The sequence below is a fragment of the Thamnophis sirtalis genome, unplaced genomic scaffold (genome assembly GCF_051295495.1).
Source record: "Thamnophis sirtalis isolate CommonGarterSnake01/CBP01778 unplaced genomic scaffold, rThaSir2_p1.2 scaffold_5, whole genome shotgun sequence".
NCBI lineage: Eukaryota > Metazoa > Chordata > Lepidosauria > Squamata > Natricidae > Thamnophis > Thamnophis sirtalis.
The window spans coordinates 131280855-131300480 of NW_028261385.1; the positions used below are offsets into that span (position 1 = coordinate 131280855).

The 19626-nt window shown below is 39.2% G+C and overlaps 2 protein-coding genes and 1 long non-coding RNA gene across 4 annotated transcripts in view; 2 read left to right on the forward strand and 1 right to left on the reverse strand.

The window, feature by feature from the left end:
- On the forward strand, positions 1 to 19333 carry LOC148045646 (uncharacterized). Its single transcript, XR_015696810.1, has 3 exons — positions 1 to 275; positions 18165 to 18367; positions 18866 to 19333. It is a non-coding gene; the product is annotated as an uncharacterized LOC148045646 (long non-coding RNA).
- LOC148045647 (uncharacterized) lies at positions 13862 to 14651 on the forward strand. The gene has a single exon (XM_087716898.1). The coding sequence runs from the start codon at positions 13887 to 13889 to the stop codon at positions 14550 to 14552; it is 666 nt and encodes a 221-aa protein (XP_087573024.1). The 5' UTR covers positions 13862 to 13886; the 3' UTR covers positions 14553 to 14651.
- The window catches only part of ETF1 (eukaryotic translation termination factor 1), a 23145-nt gene continuing 19045 nt past the window's right edge, over positions 15527 to 19626 (reverse strand). For both annotated transcript variants that reach the window (XM_014066508.2, XM_087716897.1), the window contains one exon: positions 15527 to 17444. In XM_014066508.2, the coding sequence (XP_013921983.1) occupies positions 17362 to 17444 (83 nt within the window). In that variant the 3' untranslated portion in view covers positions 15527 to 17361. The remainder of the gene's footprint in view (positions 17445 to 19626) is intronic.

A 19626-nucleotide genomic window follows, 5' to 3' on the forward strand; every position in this document is an offset into this window, starting at 1 on the left:
CCTGTTCCTCGGCCGCGCGCCCGGAAGAGGAAGTGAGGTAGCCGACCGACGCGGTTGCAACAGCAGCGGCAAGCACCGCGGCCCTGGTCGGCAGCGGGGATGCGACAACCCGCCGCCGCCGCAGGGGAACGAAGAACCACCGCACCCGACATGCTTTGCGGCCACCGGCGCGAAAAAAACTACAAAGGCCGACATGAAAGACACCCCCCCCCCAAAAAAAACATCTGTTCTTGGATGGAGCGGCCTAAGAAAACTCCGTTTCCCAGCATGCATAGGTCTGCCTCCCTTCCCCCTCCCTCCTTCGGGGGGGTTTTCGGGGCGGGGGGGGGAGTTCGGAACTTGCTGGAAGAATAAAGCACTTCCTTAGAGGGCTCCGCGGGTCCACCCTTTCCTCCCTGGAGGCCTTTCCTGGAATTGGCGGCGAGAGATGACTAGGCCGCGGCAGCTGCCACATGCTGAGTCACACTCCTCAAGCTCCGTCTCGCCTCTTAAAGGCCTCAGCCGAAGTGCCAGGCCAACGGGGCCTGGCGGGTTTCGGGCCGCGGATTCCGGGTGGTGGTGATAGTGGAAATACCTGCTGTGAGGGAGGTCTCCTTCGCATCCAAGCCGTCGGTGGAGTTCGCACCGCTTTGGCCGGCTCGGTTTAGAGCGGGTCTGTCATCGGGATCGCGAGAAGGCAGCTCCAGCTTCAGAGATTGTAACGGGCCGCACTATATAAAGGTGGCCCGGTTTATAAGTCTTTGGAGATGGAGGTGCTTGCATGAAGTTCCTATGAGGATCGCTGATGTATATATATTATATATACAAAAGATACATATATATGTATGTGTGTTATATATGTATGTTATATATGTATGTATAAATGTATGTGTGTGTGTATATATGTATGTATAAGTGTGTGTGTGTATATATGTATGTGTGTGTATATATACATATATATACACACACACATATATGCATATATATGCATGTATGTATATAAAAACACAGCAAACACACAACTTAAAGTAAATAACAATGCCTACATTTATTTAAGGGCGCTCTAAATTTAATTCTCTATAAAATTATAGAGTATCTCTATAGGGATGCGGTGGCTAAGACACTGAGCTTGTCGATCAGAAAGGTCAGCAGTTTGGTGGTTAGTGCTGCTGAGTGAGCTCCTGTTACTTGATACAGCTTCTGCCAACCTAGCAGTTTGAAAGCATGTAAAAATGCAAGTAGAAAAATAGGGACCACCTTTAGTGGGAAGGTAACAGCATTCCATGCGCCTTCGGCATTTAGTCATACTGGCCACATGACCATGGAGACATCTTTGGACAGCGCTGACTCTTCGGCTTTGAGACAGAGATGAGCACCACTCCCTACAACTACCACATATGTGCAAGGGGAACCTTTACTTTTACCTTATATTATTACATAATTCAGAAAATGAATTCCCTTCCTCTGGCATTTGATAATATATAAAGATCAAATGTTTAACGTTCTTAGTGAATCAAATCATAGCCAGTATTAACTATAACTGTTTCTGAGATCTTTTTTTTTTTTTTTTTGCTGTTGCTTTCACTTTTGGCTTGTAATCTGGGAGTTGGAGAATTGTGCCTTAGAAAGGGCTATTTGAGAAATATTGAATAAAATATTTTAAATGTCCTCAAATTCCAGCTAAAATGATTTCTCGGAATATGTTGAATCAAAATCAGCTGATCCCACAAGCATGTTTAAAAACATAATAAACAACAAAGTTGGCTTGGTTCCATTTGGCTAAAAAAATCGTCTGATTATTTCCAAATAACAAAGAGTTGTTTGATGGATGGAATTGCTGGAAAACCACACTTAAAAGGGCTTCTTAAAGTGTAAATACAAAGAAGTGCTTCTGGAAATTTTGCATTTCTTGTGTGCCCAGTCTAAGGCAAGCTTTATAAAAATTCATATTCATATGCTGACTATATAAGAATATAATCGGTATGAGTCAACTATTAGAAGAATTTTAACACTTCTAGCATCCTCTGGAGAAATGTCTACATTTCTTCTGAGCAGCTATGGTTTCATGGGGAAGCTGCCGGAAAATTGTTTTTCTCTTTTATGAATGTTGTACCCATTAACTCTCAACTCGCTTCACTTGATCTTTTTCCAAACTTTATATTTTAAAATGGCTGCTGCTTATTGTTTGTGTGGATTGATGACAATTGGAAGGGCAAGTTTCATTTATTAAGGTAGAGTTCCATCCCTAAACAAGAGTTTTATCTTCAGTTTCAAAAGAACGTAGGTAGTACTTGACTTACAATGAAAATTGAGCCCAAAATTTCTGTTGTTAATTGAGACATTTAAGTGAGTTTTGCCCCACTTACTTTCTTGCCACAGTTAAGTGAATCACTGCAGTTGGTAAGTTAGTAACCCAGTTATTAAGTGAATCTATCTTCCCCATTGACTTTCTTCGTCAGAAGGCCAAGCATTTGAATTTTGATAACATGAGCTTGGAGATGTTGCAAATGTCATAACTGTGGAAAAGGGTCAGAAGTCACATTTTTCAGTGCCGTTGTAATTTTGAACAGTCACTAAATGAACTCTGTAATTCAAGGATTACCTGTAGTTTAAGATAAATATTTTAAAAGGAAAAATAAAGAAGTTATAAAAGTCTAAATGCTTGAAATATCACTTTGGACATTTAAAATGCTAGGTATGGTTTTTAGTCTTTAAGAGATTTTTGTAATCATTAAAACTTGGCAACCTATTTTTAAACTCAACGTTAAATAAAAACAATTATTGTTAATAAATGTTTAGCATCTAGTCATTCTTTGTTGAATTAAACTGAGGATGTCTAATGACATAGTTTGACTTGGTGATCTACCTACCATTTGCCAATTTAAAATGTGAAATTAATGTTCATGTTTTAGAAACATACCAAAACATACCCTGCCCTATGGGAATTCTAGAAGTACTTCTGTGTAAAATTAACCATCTGTAGAGAATTGATTGTCATGTACCTATGATTGCCTATACCTGAGGGTAACCATGTCTAAATGGCACTAGATCAATGGAATCTATCTAGAAGTTTGGGGAGTGGGGGGTTATGGAGAAGGGCTTGCTGGAAAAAAATGGTCTGAATGATTTAAGACATTAGTTTGGATTATTTTGGGATTCCCCCTATCTGGAATTACTTTAAAGATATGTTTCCAATTGTTCATCTCAATCTTTTACTTTATTTCTTTATAAAGGATATACACAGCGTTGGCTTATTACTTTTTTAATTGTTCTTATTAGGTTGAAATATTCCAGCATCAGTGTCTCAGAAGATCTGGATCTTGTTTAACATGTTTATTTTTTCATTCTTTGATCAAACTAGTAGGGCTTATTCTCTTGTCATTAATGAATATCATCAGTGCCAGGACAAAATATAATTTGAATTGATTACATTTAAAGCATTTGCTTTCTCTTAGTTTTGGGTCAGCACTCCTGTTTTCTTAAAAATCTTCCTGCTTTGTTAAACGTTCTTTGTCTAGTCTATTATTATAGTAAGATTCCTAGGAGTTTTGTAATATGGATCTTTGACTTTTACTCCTATGTAATGCATGAGAAATATGGAAGAGCTGAGTTTCTGTAGTCAGATTTTCAGGGATTAATGTTTAGCACTTGGGAAATTAGTATCTAAACATTATGCTCCCCATGGTTCATATTTTTAGTTTAGAGGAAAAATCATATTACATTGGAAAATGGCATTTTTAATATAAATCTTAAAATATGGGTTAATATTTCCAAACTCTATTTTAAACAAATTTAGGAAATGTTGATATTCTTTTAAAATACATTCATCATATTGCTGTTTTTCTGATGAACTACTACTTCTGAAAATTTTCTCAATGATCTCTGGATAATTATATCTTAAAGAACTAATAATCATAGTTTAAATTCACTTAAAATAGGCAGTCATCTTGTTTTTTTAGTGGTAACTTACACATGTAAACTGGATTCCAAAAGTAAACCATGGGCTATGAGCATTAATACTGTACTTCCTTTTGTCTACCCCGTGGTACTCAACCTGTGGTCCGCGGACCCTGGGAGGGGGGGGGGCATGATGTCCATCACAGGTGATCGTGGAGGCTTAAAGAAATGTTATGATTTAGATCTTAAGTCTTGGGGGGGTGTCCATGGCCATGGTCCATGACCACAAAAGGAATTTAAAGGGGACCTGTGGTGAAGAAAAAGTTGAGAACCACTGATCTATGCTAGGTGTTTAAGAAATGGTTTGGTCACTTTGTGAGTAATTTCTATTTTTTCACTATAGGTTGAAACAAGCTGTGCTTACGGCTGTTCTTGCCCTGGTGTATTATAAACAGTGGTATAGGCTGCAATTTTTATTTATTTTTATTCCATTTTTATTTTAATGTCCTTTTTTGTGGAGATTTCTGTAGCTCTTTTTCAAGTCTCTTGTAATCATCCTCTAATGTTTTAAGAGCTTGTCTTTTCTAGATTTTTCTTTTCCTTATGCAAGCCAATTTTTTTTTTAACGAGATCCATCAGTTCTTTCATAAGACACCTTTCATGCTAGCAGTGATCATAAACTACCTGTTAAAGCCAGTGAATGAAGAAAAAGATTTGTAACATCCTGTCTTTTCTTCCTTCTCATTTGTATGTGTACAAAACATGACGTGAGACCACCTGCAACTCTGAAAACTAGAGGCTAGAATGAAATATTGTATTCTTCCTCCAAAGGAAAATGACTAATTCTGGGAGGTGACGTAGCCATTTTTCAGAAGTAAACTGAACATAAAAGTGTATTTGCTTCACAAAAATTGCCGGGGCGCTCCTGGAACAGATTGGCACATTATGGCAGGAAAATAGCATTTTCTGCAGTTCTCCAGTATAGTTTGCACATCTCATATAGCAAATAGTAAAGGTAACACATATATGTTAGTCGTTCCTGACCCTAGGGGTGGTGCTCATCTCTCTTTCAAAGCCGAAGAGCCAGCGCTGTCTGAAGACATCTCCGTGGTCATGTAGATGGCATGACTAAATGCCAAATGCGCACAGAGCGCTGTTACCTTCCCACCAAAGTGGTCCCTATTTTTCTACTTGCATTTTTATGTGCTTTAGAACTGCTAGGTTGGCAGAAGCTGGGACAAGTAATGGGAGTTCACTCAACAGCACTAGACATTTGAACCGCCGAACTGCTGACCTTTCTGATCAACAAGCTCAGCGTCTTAGCCACTGAGCCACCATGTCCCTATATAGCAAATTCTACCATATGCCAAGAAAATTACATGGACTTCCCCACATAGACACACTGGAAGCTGAGCTCAGCTTAAGGGAGTCTTTGTCTACTATATTGCTTTCATGCATGTCTAGAGTGAGGATAATGCTGTACCCAACAAAGCTGTTCTGGGTCTCCAAATAAAACCCAAGGCCTATGTGAAACAGGGTAGTTCAGAATGATTTTTTATTCCCTTAAGGCAGATGGAATAGCTTTTAACTCATTTTGTCTCTAGTTCAAAATGTAGAGATCTGCATCTATTAAGTAGTCTTGAGAGCCTTAAGCCCAATTGTGGCTGAAATCAATTAAAGTAATTCCTTTTGGCACTTGCTGACTTTATATCTTAAAAAGAAGAGGGGGAAATGATGTTAGATTGACAAATCAACATTTTCATCTTAAAATCAGAATCCTATTTGTAACTGGTGGCCCTAGTATGTTCAATAGTTGGTAAATGAGATGGAGAGAAAGGGCGTTGGTACTTATCTGATACGCCTCTTCTCATGGTGGGGAGGAGTATCCAGGATAGGTTGACCTTATCCTCTCGTTGATTGGACTGAGTCAGATAAGTTCTTGGAACCCGCCCCTGGTCCACCAGGCACCGCCCAGTTATCGGCAAAGAACTCTATCCGACCTGTTGTGCCATCCACTCCAAACCTTTGTTATGGTTTCAAACTTTTTATTAAGGTATACCTTTAACATTAGTGCAACAACCATCATAATACATGTTATATTACCATGTCAAGGAGGGTCTGAATACTCCTCCCCCACTGTGAGAAGAGGCGTATCAGGTAAGTAACAATGCCCTTTCTCCATAGTGAGGGGAGGAGTATCCAGGATGGGACATACCAAAGCTTACACGTCCCTAGGGAGGGTAACATATTGAGGGAACATGGCCAAACTAAGCCTGGTGGGGTGAATCCCCCGAGGCAAAGGCATCCAACTTGTAGTTCCTCACGAAGGGTGAGGGGGAAGACCACGTGGCTGCCCTACATATCTCGGTCAATGACACCTGCGCTGCCCAGGCCGCAGTGGTGGCCACACTTCGTGTGGAGTGTGCTGTGATAGGGCTCGGTGACTATATGCCTTGAGACTGGTAGGCTGTAGCGATGCAGGTCCTCAACCACCTGCCTGTGGTGTTGGAGGTCACCTTTTTGCCCAGAGATCCCGGTTGGAATGAGACAAACAGGGCCTGAGACTTCCTATTCGGCTGGGTTCTTCTGAGGTAAATCCTCAGAGCCCTCCTTACATTTAAGGTATGCCACTTCCTCTCTAGTGGACGAGAAGGGTCTGGACAAAAACTGGGCAAAATCAACTCCTGTGACCTGTGGAAGCATGAACACACCTTAGGTATGAAGGAGACGTTCAACTGGAACACCACTCTGTCGTGTTGAAAAATGCAGAGGTCCTCCCTGGCGGACAGGGCCTACAGTTCTGATATCAGTCTGGCGGATGTGATGGCCACCAGAAACCACCCTAAGGGTTAAAAACTTCAGTGACACTGTTCGCAATGGCTCAAATGGGCCTCCCATTAGAGCGTCCAACACCTTGTGCAAGTCCCAGGAGGGGTACCCAGGAGGTTTGAGGTTGGACACCCCTTTCAGAAACTGCCTGACCAAAGGGTGGTGAGTGAGTGCCTGGGCTCTGTTGCACAGAAGCACAGATGAGATGGCCGAGACTTGCCTCCTAATTGTGTTAGGAGCTAATCCTCTGTCCAGGCCCGCCTGGAGAAATTCCAGTACTAAGGGAACGGTGGCGCTCACCGGATCCTGTCCCCGGGAGCTGCAACATGTGGAAAAGGCCCGCCAGTTCGCACTGTAAATGTGTTCTGTGGAGGGTCTTCGGGCAGCCTGGATGGTCTTTATTACCCTGAGGGAGAATCTTTCCTCCCTCAGGATGCTCCGCTCAACCGCCAAGCGGTCAACTGGAGCCATTGGGGTTCTGGGTGCTCCTGTGACCCCTGGCTGAGGAAGATCCTTTCCTGGGGAATCCAAACTGCCCACCGAGAGTGATTGGAGATCAGTAAGCCATGGCCTCCTGGGCCAGTGGGAGGCAATCAGCACCACCTACGCCCCCTCCCAAAGAATTTTTTGAATGATCCTGGGAATCAGCAATGAGGTTGCACTTGTGGCTGCTGAAATGCCACTGGAAGACCCGCATCATTAGGTCCTGAAAGTTGGGAACCCATGTGGGGGTTGCTGGCTGGTGCCCATACTCACCTGTGTAGGGGGAAAACCCAAAGGTGGTAGCTCTGTGGGCAGGGCTGAACCCAATGAAGCCGTATGTGAGGGGGGATTGCCATCCTTGAGCAGCACCCCAAAGACCTGATGTGTCAATAGGGATCCTTCCTTGCAATGTGGGTTCCTCCCCTGTGGCCCTTCCTGTTGCAGGGACTCTGTTTGTATCCCACTTCAAAAAGATAGGAAACATTGCTGCAGCTTTGGGTAACTGGCCAAAGCTGCAGCAATGTCTCCAGGGCCACAAAAGGGACTTGTGGATTCCCCCAGGCTTCAAATGGTACTGCTATCATCCTATCATCTTCACCAACCGTTCTTCCATTGTGGGTAGTACCAGATATTTATTTTTGTTCATATAATAATCTAACTGCAATTATCTGGTACAAAAATAAAGATCCATGTTTTTTTTTCAACTTTGTCCATTATTCCCAAAAGAAAGACCTTTGGTCTCAGTTGTATATTAATCTTCAAAATCCCCTATGTCGGTGTACTGTATGTATTTGAATCCAGAATTTTTCAGCTTTTTTTCACTTCCACCAAACATGATATAGTAAAATGTCCCTTCTTCACCTGAATTTGAAGTGCCTTTATACATTCTTAAGGCTTTCTCTGATGATATAGCAACACTACCATATTTTTATAAAAAATCTCATTAAGATTATCACACAAAGTAAATAGCAATCCTTTCAGCCACATATTTTCTCTTTGTGCCATCTGCATGTTGCATATTACAACCAACATTTTAATCGAATTATATCATACATACTTTCACTACTTCTTCAGCTTCAAATTTCAGGACAAATGTATACATTTTAGCAATCACATGTCTATTTTTTGTACACAGTTCTATTTCAAACTCTTGCAATGTTCAAAACCACAAACTATTTTGACTACTTTAAATCTTCCTAATACTTGTAATTAGCAAGAGATTGACAACTAAAACCCCTCTGCCACCAGGCCTTCTCTTCATTTTGTTTTACATTCCCCTTGAGAAAATTACAGCATCTCTGGATAAGATTTATTATTTGTCTATAAAATACTTCTTGTGCTGACAGCCAAAGAGATGTTTTCAGGCATAACCTGGGTTTTATCTGTTCCATATTCTCAGTATGTTCCATATTCTCTTAAAATCAGCATTAACCTTTTTCGTACCGTACCACAAATTTCTATGCAAACCAAATCTCACACCATTCTTTGAACTCCCAAAGCCTTCTATTTCTTAACAGCACCCACTCTTGCATCTAAACCAAACAGCAAGCTGCAGAGTACGGTTTCTAATCAGGCAAACCCAATCCTGCCCTTTCCTTTGTGTTTTGGAACACATTATATTTTAACTTATGGTTTGTTTCTCCTGAGATACAAATTAAGATATATCTTTGTCACTGTTTAAATGATGCTTCAATTGTCAAAGCATGTATTGTCTGAAATAAAAAGATCATTCCAGGTAAGACATTCTCCCCAATAATGACCGCTGTAGTTTCACTCATCTTGACATGCCTTTTCTAATTTCATTCCATGCTTAACAGTTATTTTGAAATAACGTACAATTTGTTTTTGTCATAGTTATGTTCCAATCTTTTACCTTCTTTTCAATCTTAAAGCCCATTTTATTGATCATTTCTTTTATTTTTATATTTTCATTTTTTTCATCTTTTGTTTATTAATCTTGAAGCCAGCTAATGCACAAATTCTTTTAATTTGCCCGTTCATATTTCAATTCCCTTTAAAGGATCTTCCCCATCCAACACCAAGTCATCTGCAAAAGCTCTTATAAGTTTTTTTTTTTAGTCTTTACTTCCAGAATGTTTTCATCTTGGATTTCTATTCAGTATTTCAAAAACCAGAAGAAAGAAGAAAGGTGACAATGAACTGCCCTGTCATGTTCCTTTTTGTATTTCACGGGGTTTGGTTAGATTTCCATTAACAATTATTTGTACTTTTAATATAGGCTATTTCTGAAAAACACCATGGCATAGTATGTTGACAACTTTGCTGTGCTACTTTGCTCATTAAAAAGAGTTGGTTTTATAATGAATGTCATTCATATGAGTTAGCCCACTCTCTCCTCTTGGAGGCTGAATAGTCTGTTCTATGAGTAAACTAGACCACAGACTGGACAAGTTGACCACAAAACAGTATTTAGAGTGTGAGACAGTTGCCTCATGTCTAATGATAGGGCTGACCTACATTTAGCTTATGCATCTTCCTGCCTCTGGAAGCAGAAAAATACTGCTTAAAAATGTAATAAACAAACAATGGGTTCCTGGAATAATTACACCTCCCGGGAAATCCTGACATGCAAATTGACAGGAAGATAGTAATGAGACATCTCATTTGGTTTTAAGCATCAGTAAATTATACATTATCTGATAACTTTTTCAAACAACCATTAATATCCATAGCTGTGATTCTTGCTCCCAGACTAATTGTTTGGGTTTTTATAAAATCACTTGAGTCACCTGGAAACAGATTCCACTTGCTCTTCTCAGAATATCAAAGAAAAGCTGTTGGCAGAACAGGAAAAAGAATTGGAAGCATACTCAGCGTTTTTAAAAACAACCTTCGCTAATGACATTAGCGGTTGAGTGGAAGAATCACGTTTGCATTCCTGTTCAGACATGACCACAGATTTATTAGTTCTTACCCTACCACCTCAGATAGGAAGTTCCTCAGAGATGTTGGTTACAAATAAAACAAATCAATAAGGATTACTTTTTTTAACCACTCTCCCTCCTTCCAAAGAGATGGTGAAAATATAGCATTTGAAGTGTGGATTTTTAATATTTCGCTCAGAAGCCCCACTGGCCTTAACTACTTGTGCCTTTTATTTTCAATCGCTTTCTCCTCCTTTTAGACTTTTAACAATGAATTCTATTATCCAATATATGTCTCTTTATAAGGTCTTGGTGGGTTCTTTAGTAGCTGCATAGTTAATTTTAAGGATAGGGGAAAGTTTATTTCCCAAACTTTCCACTGGTGCATCTCTTTCCAGCCTCATATGTGCATCTTTCCAGCCTCTTCTGGAGAGTGGTTAAAAAAAAGTAATCCTTATTGATTTGTTTTATTTGTAACCAACATCTCTGAGGAACTTCCTATCTGAGGTGGTAGGGTAAGAACTAATAAATCTGTGATCATGTCTGAACAGGAATGCAAACATGATTCTTCTACTCAACTGCTATGCTAATGTCATTAGCGAAGGTTAAGTTTTTAAAAACCCTGAGTATGCTTCCAATTCTTTTTCCTGTTCTACCAACAGCTTTTTCTTTATTTTCTGAGAAGAGCAAATATTTGTTTGTTTAAGTAAACAAAAAGACTTCAGGAACTCACCCATTTGAGTAGTAAGAAAGAATAATACTCACCATTCTCTCCCTCACCTGATTAAAAGAGACACCAAATATGTGTAAGAAAAGGGACCTAAATTTGACACTTGCCTTTTAAGACATACTAGAATGATTGTCCACCGTAATAGGACAACCCTACGCATTTCTAGGTCATTATCAGCACCTTGAATTGAACCCAGAAGCAAACTGGCACATGTAACTGTTTGCATGGCTGTATTTTGTACCAATTACAAGTTCCTGATATTTAGCGTAGCCCCTTATAGAGAGCTCATTAATCAATTCAGGTGATCAGGGCATGAGAGTACAGCCTGGCAATCAAGGACTTGGCCAATTAATGCACAGCTCTAAGTTGTGCAAAGGCCCTCCTAGTCACAACTGCCACTGCTCATGAAGTTGAGCCCAGAATGCACCTACAGTTGGGGGATTTTAGAGTGTTGGAAAAGAATTTGATTCTTTTTTTTAGTTTATACGTTCTTGCTAACTTTTTCCATGCTTTGCCTAGATGTACTCTTGGCAAAGCCACTAGCACAGATAGGCTATAAAGTATCCAGGTTTCTGAATTCACTGCTTAAAAGTTTTGGATTCTCACTTGGCCTCATAATCTATTGTAGCCCAAACTTCTCAGTGCCTGCAAGCTCCAGATCAAGAGAGTTATCTTTTTGTTCCTATTGGTTGATTTGGTGATGAGTTGTTCCAAAGTATGACAAGATGTTTATACAGCATCTTGGATCTGACCAAGAAATTGGAAAAACAACAAAGAATATCTAGGCAGTCAGAGAGAATTACTCTGCCATTGTAATGTGATAGGGGGTATTTGGAATAATCACATTTGGCTCCATTCTCTTGTGTTTTCCAGCATGTTTTATGATAGTGTCTATCCTCTTTCCTCAGAATATGGATGCTTTTTTCTGGAAAAAGATGCTTGAATTGTGCCATTTGGAAAACAGACCCAAATGCTTAATTTCCATTCATCCTTCTCCCACTTAGGTTGAAATTAATGAAATGGCCTTTCTATAAAAAAAGCACTCTGGAGCTAGCTTGGTTTAGTGGTTAAAGTACAAAGCTAGAAGCTGGGAGACCAGTTCTTGTTCTGTCATAGGCACAAGGCCAAATGGGTGACTTTGGGCCCATCCCTCTGGCAAAACCACTTCTGAAAATCCTGAAACTAGTTCAGGCAATCGTCATCAGGAATCAAAGAAACAGAAAAACCGTAATATTCCTTTGGTTTACAGTATACACATATCTTTTTTTTTGTTCCTCCAAATTACACTAGTGTATAAGGAACAGCCTTTGAGCAACCTATTATTCCCAATGCTGTTGAATAAGTCTCTATGGATAATGCTAGAATTGCCAGCCATGCTGGAAGGCAGTATCACTTCCAGGTCTGTATGATTTTTACTATAATATAGTGCCTGGATTAAATGTAGGGACAATGACACCCTTACTCTACCCCATTGTTCCACAGCAAGTGAGGTACTGAGCAGCCTCATTTCAAGCTGCAGTTGGTAAAGGACTGGAAGTGATAGTCATGAAACCCTAACCACTACTCAGTACAGCACCAGATCCAGTCCAATTTTACTCAATGCCAGATCCAGAATGATGATGATGATGTGTGTGTATGTATATACATACATACATACATCATACATACATACATACATATATAACAAATATAACAAATGTAACAAAAAGGCAACAGTAAAAAAAAAAAATATTGGGTTTCTGTCTGAATGGTCTCTTGTGACGAGCCGAAGACAGAGAGTGGAAGTGTGACCTTCCTCCCATATTTGGGCATACCAGGGGTTGTGACTTTAAATATATACCTCTCACCCTGGCTGGCTGATAAGGAGTCGAGCCTTGTAGCTCAATGGTTAACACATCTGCCTGAGAGGCAATAGAGCACAGGTTCGATTCCCAATAAGGGTGTGGCTAGCTGATGAGAGCTAAATAGCTTGAAATAGATCTATACTAGTCTCCCTTTATTTATTTATCAGCATAAATATATATCAATGAAAAAACACAAGTAGATGATGCTTAAAGTGGAAGTATAAGGAATTAACTTATTGGTACTCCTATTTATAGTGATTGAATGAATTGATAAATCTGACTACTAGCACTCACAAAACATAGCTAAAAGAGCTCAGATTAGGTAGAGCACACATTTAAATGAACTCTTCAGAGTGCCACAAAAACTAGCTTTCAATTCCAAGATGCAATGACTGGGAGAACCAATGTTTTAATCACAGGGATCATTGATTTGAAAGTACACCTCTCCGTGAGTGGAATTTGGGAAAGTCAAATTCCTATAACAGCTATGTGAAGATCCAGAATCAAAATGAAGCAAGCTCAGAAACATTTGCTCCATCCTGAGTTAACAAAAATCTCTTGAATTCCCTTGCTGCATCTTGCAAATATTTTAGTCAGATACACATTTGTTTTTTAAATTACCTTATAAAAGAATTGTAAACTGCTCAATGATTGAAGCAGTCTAAGGAAATGTATGTCAATATTCCGACTCTCGGCCAATGGTTTATGGCTTAGCAAGGTCAGAAGATAAAAAATATTAAAATACAACAAAATCAATGCAATAGCTCTTTATAACTAGCAGGATTACTTCAGTGTTTAAAAGACAAACAAGTAGTATCTTGCTTTTACCTGCCTGATGAACAAGCAACACAGTAGCTATCAGCCAACTCTGGAAATCTCATGAATGCTATTGATAGCTACTGCTCAGTTCTGATTCCTTGTATTCCCCCCCCCCCTTTGATTTTTCTAGTTGTGGCTTCTACATTGGAGGCCCCAATTTTTAATATGGTTACACACTGTTCAAAAATGATTCAGATTGTGCACAAAGCAAGAGCCCATTTCATTTCAGACTTCTAATTTAGCCTGATTGAAGCCGTAACCATTTAGATTATGAAACTTTTAAAAGCAGCTACCATTAAGTCAGATATTTGTTATGAATAGCAAGATATGAAACAGTAATTACAAACTCGCACTCAATCCTGACAAGACCGAGTGGCTATGGATGTTGCCTCCCAAGGACAGTTCGATCAGTCCATCCTTATGCCTGGGGGGGGGGGGAATCTACTCCCCTCAGCGAGGGCCCGCAACTTGGGAGTCCTCCTGGACCCACAGCTGACATTAGAGCATCATCTGTCAGCTGTGACCAGGAGGGCCTTTGCCCAGGTTCGCCTGGTGCACCAGTTGCGGCCCTACCTGGATCAGGAGGCACTTCACATGGTCACTCACGCCCTTGTTACCTCGAGGCTTGACTACTGTGACGCGTTCTACATGGGGATGCCCCTGAAAAGTGTTCGGAGACTACAATTAGTCCAGAATGCAGCCGCGCGAGCGATATTGGGTGTACCAAGGTACACCCACATCATACCTATCCTCCGTGAGCTGCACTGGCTTCCCATTGGTCTCCGGACGCAATTCAAGGTGCTGGTTATCACCTTTAAAGCCCTACATGGCCTAGGACCCGGATACCTGCGGGACCGTCTTCTGCCACATACTTCCCAACGACCGATAAGATCACACAGGGAGGGCCTGCTCTGGGTGCCATCAGCCAGACAATGTCAGCTGGCAACTACCCAGGGTAGGGCCTTCTCTGTTGCCGCTCCAACCCTCTGGAATAAACTGCCCCCCGAGATCTGGACCCTACCCACTCTCATGGCCTTCCATAAGGCTCTTAAGACCTGGCTATTCCGGCAGGCCCCGGGCTGTTGAACTCATGTCTGAGTTCCAGCTCCAATTAGACTGGGTGTATGTTGTGACCTTTTTAACTATGTTTTTTTTCTGTGTTTTTTAACTGCTATTTTAATTGTATTGTTGTATGCCGCCTGGAGTCCTCCAGGATTGGGCGGCCTATAAATTTATTAAACATTCAAACATTCATCCATTCAAATCCAAAGATAATTTTTATAGCTCAGTGTTGTTTCCTAATTTTTAAAGCCCACAGTCTTATTTCCTACCATCTTTTGGAGTATTTTTCATCCAGTTTTCCTAATACTTGGTATGCAGGTACCTTCCTCCCGAACAGTGTTGCTAGCACTTGTCCACAAGCAGACATGAGGTGGGGAATCTGGGAGAAATACTTCATTTATGACTAACCATATCGGTGACTAAAGATATCTAGCTAACTTAAACATGCTGTTACAGCTGTGGATATAATACAGCTTCCTAGTTGTAAATATGAATAGTGCAAATTCCTAACCATGCAGGAATGCTCAGACAAAGGGAGTTGAAAAGGACAACATTGTATTTTAATTTTCACGCTTTTGCATTAACACTACAGTAATTCCTTTCCTAAAAAGCAAGAGATTAGAAATGTTAACCCTCATCAAGAAACCATAGCAATGACGGAAAATCATATAGCTATAGGTCTTATACTTTTAGTTCTCAAAAAGGGTTGTGCTTTTACATAGTAACTTTAAGACCCCAGTGGGACATTAAAAATGGTTAAGATTGGAAAATTAAACACTTTACTCCTGAGATAAAGTCTAAACTTTATGTGATCTGAACTATGTTGCAAAAAATAAAATGGTGATTTAAAGCACCTCCACTATTGTCAGTGTTTAGGATAAGGTGCTAACTATGTATTGGAAAACAGTAAGTATTCTATTCAAAATCAAAGCAATTTGATCAGCAGCAGGTAATGCTGCAACCCTCCCCAAGTAAAATAAAGTCAAGGATCCAGTATATATTCTTAAATATGGTTTAATACTCTTCTCCATTTCTGTACATCACAACACCAAGATATCACTGCTTGGGAGCTCTCTGAAGAGGCTACGTAGTATGCAAAAGGCTAGGATTCTCATCCTTTTAATGTGTTTGTGTTAAGTGTAATACATATCAGTATATATTGATATCTACATCAATATATAATGCAATATATACCACCAGAGATCACACATTGATTAAAGAGATACAAAATTTTGGCATCATTTCCAAACTTAAATAAAAATAAAACTACCAAAAAAAAAGAGGAGCTGCATACCCTAAATGTGAAACAAGCAGTATATTCAAAACTGTAAATTTACACCCAATTTCTCTGCTCTTGTCTTGTCATATAGCAGACCCATTTACAATGGCAAAATCAAAGTATGCTGCTTTGAAGAGCTTAAGGATGCTTGTGATCACAATTTCGGCAAATCAGTCTGAATATTCATAATCATAAAGAGCTTCCCTAAGAGATTCCACCCAATGTGAAAACTTCCTGTGGGCAAACACATGCATTGCCTGCTTGCCAAGTTATAAAAAGATACAAATTCTATTGCTCACATTGACAGAAAGTCATTTTGGACCTTTTTAAGTATATACTGTGATGAGAAGGCTTAGTTAAGACAACTCTCCCTTCAATTCAAGTGAGGCAGGATTTGGAACGATATACAATGTTCGCAGGTTGGGAGTCTTTGACCAACACAAGAAAGATAAGGAAAATGAGAACAGAGCCAGGCATTAAAAAAAATGATCGGTACCTTTCGAAAATCAGCCAGTCCTAAAGGAATGCAGGAAAGTGAGCTAACTGCCTTGCATGAACTATGCCATAGTGTTGAATGTGAATCTTTGGTGCCTAACTTCTTTAAAAAAAAGTTTCTTATTTCTACAGAAGCTCCATAGCCACCAGTTCCAAGGCTTATGTCGGTCACATTTTGCTAGATAATTGCATTTTAAAGCAGTTTGTGAATGTTGGCTGTTGATTCACCAAGGCAGCTTATGCAGTCCCAAAGCAAAACATTAAAAAGAAAAAAAAACCTAGTAAAGTACAGAACCAAGCGTAAGCAGTATTAGCTTGCTTGTGGAAACTGTTTATTGACTGACAAAAGGGAAAAGTGAAGGCCACACAACTCATAATCCCGGTTAAGCCTGCTGAGACCCTGGCACTTCAATTTTCTTTAATGAAACACACTTCCTGATTTATACAAACAGTGTTTTTGCAGTCTAAGAATGAAATAGGTGGACCTCCCAATTTTAAAGTCACACCTTTCAAAGCTGGCACAACAGAGAGTTTAATTCCTTGTACTTCCACCACTATAGACTGGGAACAATAGGAACAAGGTCTCCCTAAAATGGTTCTTCTGCAGTCTAAGCCAAGAACGCCATGTAAATGGGTCATATCACTGCAAAAAGCAGCAATAAATTTCCTCCTATCAAAGTAAGAAACAAACCAGTATAATTACTTTGTTTCAAATGAAGGTTGAGAGCAGTTAATGTAGCTGAAGGTTAAAAAAATCATTTTCATAAAATACAAGAGCAACCAATTTCACCATTAAGTAAAAGTAAAAACTGGGATTTTTTTTTAATTAGTCCAAATGGCATTATAGAAATCTAGTAGAGTGCGGCTGTACTGACACTATGACAAATCAGTAGGGTTTGCTTTCTTTCTCTTTCTTTTTTTGAAACCCGATGTTCTGGATAAAGTTCTGGAAATACTCCAATTCTAAGGCAGGGATCTGTTTTGTTTTCCATCATGAGTTTTCTCCTTGGGTTGGATGCTGGAGGGGTGAGGCACATTTGCCAGACCCAGGCCGACTACCTAGTAGTCATCAAGGTCAAAAAATTCATCATCTCCTCCTTGGTATTCCATTCCCTGGAAGTCCACTCGGTACCGCAAGATACCTTTGGAAAGAAATGTTAAAGGGAAGATATTACAAATGCTTTCTATTTATGTAGAACATTCAGCACAAAACCTGCTTTCTGATACCAACCTAGACTATCTTTCCTTCCCTCTAGTGTTGAACATTTTTATTAATGTTAGAACATACTGTTTTAAAACTTATTTAGAAAATCTCAATTTAAATTGTTGGCTTCAAACAAGTTTGCCACTAAGAATTCATGTTAGAGCAGTGCCACAAATTTGACTTCTAAAAACGTGTTGATTTGCAGCACATGATAATATTTCAGTTCAGTTTTAACCAAATTTCTCATCCACTTCTATGTCAATTATATTTAAAAAAAATCAACAACAGTGTATGTGCAAACTTTACTACATCTGGGAAAACTGCTGAAATAATCAGTTCACTATGATGGGATGGAACTGACAAAGAATGTCCAAAACAGGAAAGCAAGAAATCAAAGGCAAACTACTTTTGGATTAAAGCATAAGTCTAAAGTGACTGGTATCTGGGTTGCAGTTTGAATAGCATATATTTGTCCCAAAAAGTAGAATAGATAACAATTGCCATAAAAGTAGCAAATAATTGAAACCATTTTTAAATTCTTACTGCGATCTTGCTGTAAACAAATAGTGTGCCAACTATTTGCTGTGAAATTATCTCCTATGTTAAATACTATTCCTGGAGATATCCACCCATAACATTTTCAAATCTCTCTTTACAGAAGATAAGGAAACATTTGGATTTTTCTTCAATCCATCAACTATTTCTAGCCACCATCCCAAATTCAGAGAATATCTGATATCTACACTGCATGATGGAAGAAGGAAGAATAGCATTATCACAATCAGGAAGAGCAGGCAATCTTCATCCTGGTTAATGCGGCAGCGTTATGCTAAAACAAAACAGTCTAATTCATATATAAAGGTAAGCTTTCAAACCCAATGTTATTTTTATATCAGAATACACGTGCATTCAGCACACTGATGTCTCAGCTAATGCCAACCATTTTTCTCACCATTTATTTTTAGTATAGGTAGTCCTCAACTTACAACAGTTCTTTTAGTAATCGTTCGAAGTTACAAACAGTACTGAAAAAGTGACTTGTGGCCCTTTTTCATACTTAAGACCATTGCAGCAACCCCACGGTCACATGATCAAAATTCAGATTCAAATTCAGATATCCTAGGGTCATGTGACCACCTTTTGAGACCTTCTGTCAAGCAAAGTCAATGGGGAAACAAGACTCACTTAACAACTATATTACCAACTTAACTGCAGTCATTAACAACTGTCACAAGAAAGGTCATAAATGGGGCAAAACTCGCTGTCTCACTTGACAATAAATATTTTGGGTTCAATTATGATCATAAGTCAAGGACTAACTATATACTGTTAATGTATTTCGCTCAATCTCTTTACCAGATTGATCAGCGCATCTTAATATCAACTGAAGATGCTTTCTTTAATGAGAAAGGCAGCATTTACATCTGAACAATTCCAGCACTCAGAGATAACTATTCTTACTGCAGTGCAAATCTCATTAAGTTCAAAAAATGTATTTCCAAGCAGATTGTCAAGGAAGCCTACCAGCTATCAGACGTAAAGGAAGCCTAAATCATCCAACAAAATTATCAATTATAGAACTATTATAAACATATATTCTCCATATGGTAATTTGCTTTAAATTCTTATTGCATTGTTTACAGTAGGCATATTTATATTATCATCTTTAATCACTACATAAATCAAGGACTCGATCTTGAAAAAGCTGTGAGTCATATAACACCAGTTTTTCTTCCCCTTGTGGACAAGCATATTTGTGAGCAGTAATCCTCCAAGAAGTTAAAGCATGTCGATGCAACTTCCAAACAATAAAGTCTACATAAAGCATCCCTTGAATATAAATTTCAAGTTATTTATGTTATATATTAAAAAGTGTAACTATCTGCCAAATGAAGAAATATTGATAGAACTGTAAATGCTATCAATATAAAACACAATTTATGCCAAAAAATAGGAGAGGACTAGTGGTCTGGGAGAGTACTGCAAAGAGTATTTAGCACCAATGCCAAAATAAACAATCATTTGTTGAAATAATATTTCACAGGATTTTAGCATCCTCCATTGAAATTGTGTGAAATTTTGACAATCTTGCCAATTGGGACACAACAATGAAGGGCACC

Bases quoted from the DNA above. Each gene is read 5' to 3' on its own strand.
- LOC148045647 (XM_087716898.1), top strand. From the start codon at position 13,887: ATGCCTGGGGGGGGGGGGAATCTACTCCCCTCAGCGAGGGCCCGCAAC.